Raw genomic sequence first — 1,810 nt, 5'->3', positions numbered from 1 at the left:
TCTGGCTACCAATAAGCATATAGTCACCCACAGCCTGCAGTGACTCAGAGGTGGTGAGTGCAGGGGTGGCATGGGCAGCAGAGAGGCGGAGGTCCCTGTGTAGTCATTGCCGTTAGGCTGCATGGTGTGGACTCTGCTCAGCCCATGCCTCCCTTCTGCCACAGTGAAGGTGCAGCAGAGAGAGCAACAGAGAGCCTAACTGGGATTCCACTGGGACTTCTGAGCCTTTGATCTTCAGAGGTCTGGATCCAGCAAGGTCATGGACTGAGTCTCTGCTGACCCTAGCAAATGGTAAGTTGGCATGTGCAGTGTGCCCAGCAGTGCCCAGCACACAAGCGCCATTTGTTGGAAGACTTAGGAGTCATCTTCCCTTCTTCCTCATAGCAACCCAGCCTGACCAGTGGCCTCTGGCCCTAAGAGAAATCTTTCTTACCTATGTCCATGTGGAAGACTGGTGCCAGGAGAGATTGAACCACCAAGAAACATAGGTTGAATAAGAGACTGAATGAGGCCAGCAAGTGACAAGAACCTGACCCAATTTAGTGGCTCCTCAATATTATCAGACCATTGCTCAGCTTCTTCAGACTGGGTTTGAGAAATCCCATATTGTATGCCTTGCTGCCTAATTCATTGGGTGACCTGTACTGAAAATGGCACTGCTCCAGCTGCACTTCACAACTCACTCACCAAGGGGGCTTTAGGTACCTTCCCACCACTGGCCCTCACTCACCCACAGGAATTGCAGCTGCCCTCTGCAATGCCATTCCAAAACCAAAAGGGGCTCCAGCCTCTTTCCTTCAACTGTAGGAGACAGCTCCTACTGCTAACATATCCACAGATGCCATTGACTGGATGCCACTCAATCCCTGTGTCCTCCCAACAAAGTGTTCTGTGAAGGTCTAGGAGGTCTCATTCTTCTCTGAGGCAATGTTCAACCTCCCAAAGCTTTGAATGGGCATTGTACCTGAAGATTTTTCAGCACTCAATGATCAGATCATCTGCTGTGANGNAAGNGTCCACTAGACATCTGTCTACCATGTTCANCCCAGCAGAATCAGCATGCTCAGCTCCAGGAAGGGACTGATCCTCTCTGGCCTGTCTCTACACTTGGCCAAACAAAACACAGGATTGGGGTTGGAGGCAGAGGACAAAGGGCAACCCTGGCACTCCTTTATAAGGCGGCAGGATCCAAGCTTGGGGCTCTCTGATCCTAGGTATTGTATTGAGTGTTGTTCATTGGTCTCTGGGAAGCCTGGGCAGCAGTGGGGTGGGCATGGAGCTGCTGAGTGGAACTGTCCTGTGGCCTGTGGCCATATTCACAGTCATCTTCATATTACTCGTGGACCTGATGCACAGGCGCCAGCGCTGGACTTCTTGCTATCCACCGGGCCCTGTGCCATGGCCTGTGGTGGGTAACCTGCTGCAGGTAGACGTGGATAACATGCCATACAGCTTGTACAAGGTGAGAGACTTATTGGTGGATTTTAATTGCTCTTATGGTGTCTGTAGCAGCACACAGTGAGGGCCAAGCCACAGGTCAAATAGGGATCTGGCCCCCAAAGGGGACAGGCTTGGCAATTTTTGGAGGTAGCCACTGGGAATTTCTAGGAAAAAGTTTTGAGGGTCAAAGTTCAGGAATTGAAGCAGGATGTGACTACAGGGTTCACTCTAGTAGGAGAGGGCAGCAGCCATAGAGGTCCCAGGTCTCTCTCTCTCTCTCTCTCTCTCTCTCTCTCTCTCTCTCTCTCTCTCTCTCTTATTAGATATTTTCTTTATTTACATTTCAAATGCTATCCAGAAAGTTCCCTAT

General features: G+C 50.6%; 1 protein-coding gene across 1 annotated transcript in view; it reads left to right on the top strand.

Annotated features, from left to right (window-relative positions):
* The first annotated feature begins 1,190 nt into the window (after window positions 1–1,190).
* The window catches only part of LOC110334914 (cytochrome P450 2D3-like), a 5,075-nt gene continuing 4,455 nt past the window's right edge, over window positions 1,191–1,810 (top strand). The window contains exon 1 of the mRNA XM_021216939.2: window positions 1,191–1,462. Coding sequence (XP_021072598.1) covers window positions 1,274–1,462 — 189 coding nt within the window. The 5' untranslated portion in view covers window positions 1,191–1,273. The remainder of the gene's footprint in view (window positions 1,463–1,810) is intronic.

This window comes from Mus pahari, chromosome 17 (genome assembly GCF_900095145.1).
Source record: "Mus pahari chromosome 17, PAHARI_EIJ_v1.1, whole genome shotgun sequence".
Taxonomy (NCBI): domain Eukaryota; kingdom Metazoa; phylum Chordata; class Mammalia; order Rodentia; family Muridae; genus Mus; species Mus pahari.
Note: the sequence above shows the minus strand (reverse complement) of the source record. Positions and strands in the feature narration are given on the sequence as shown.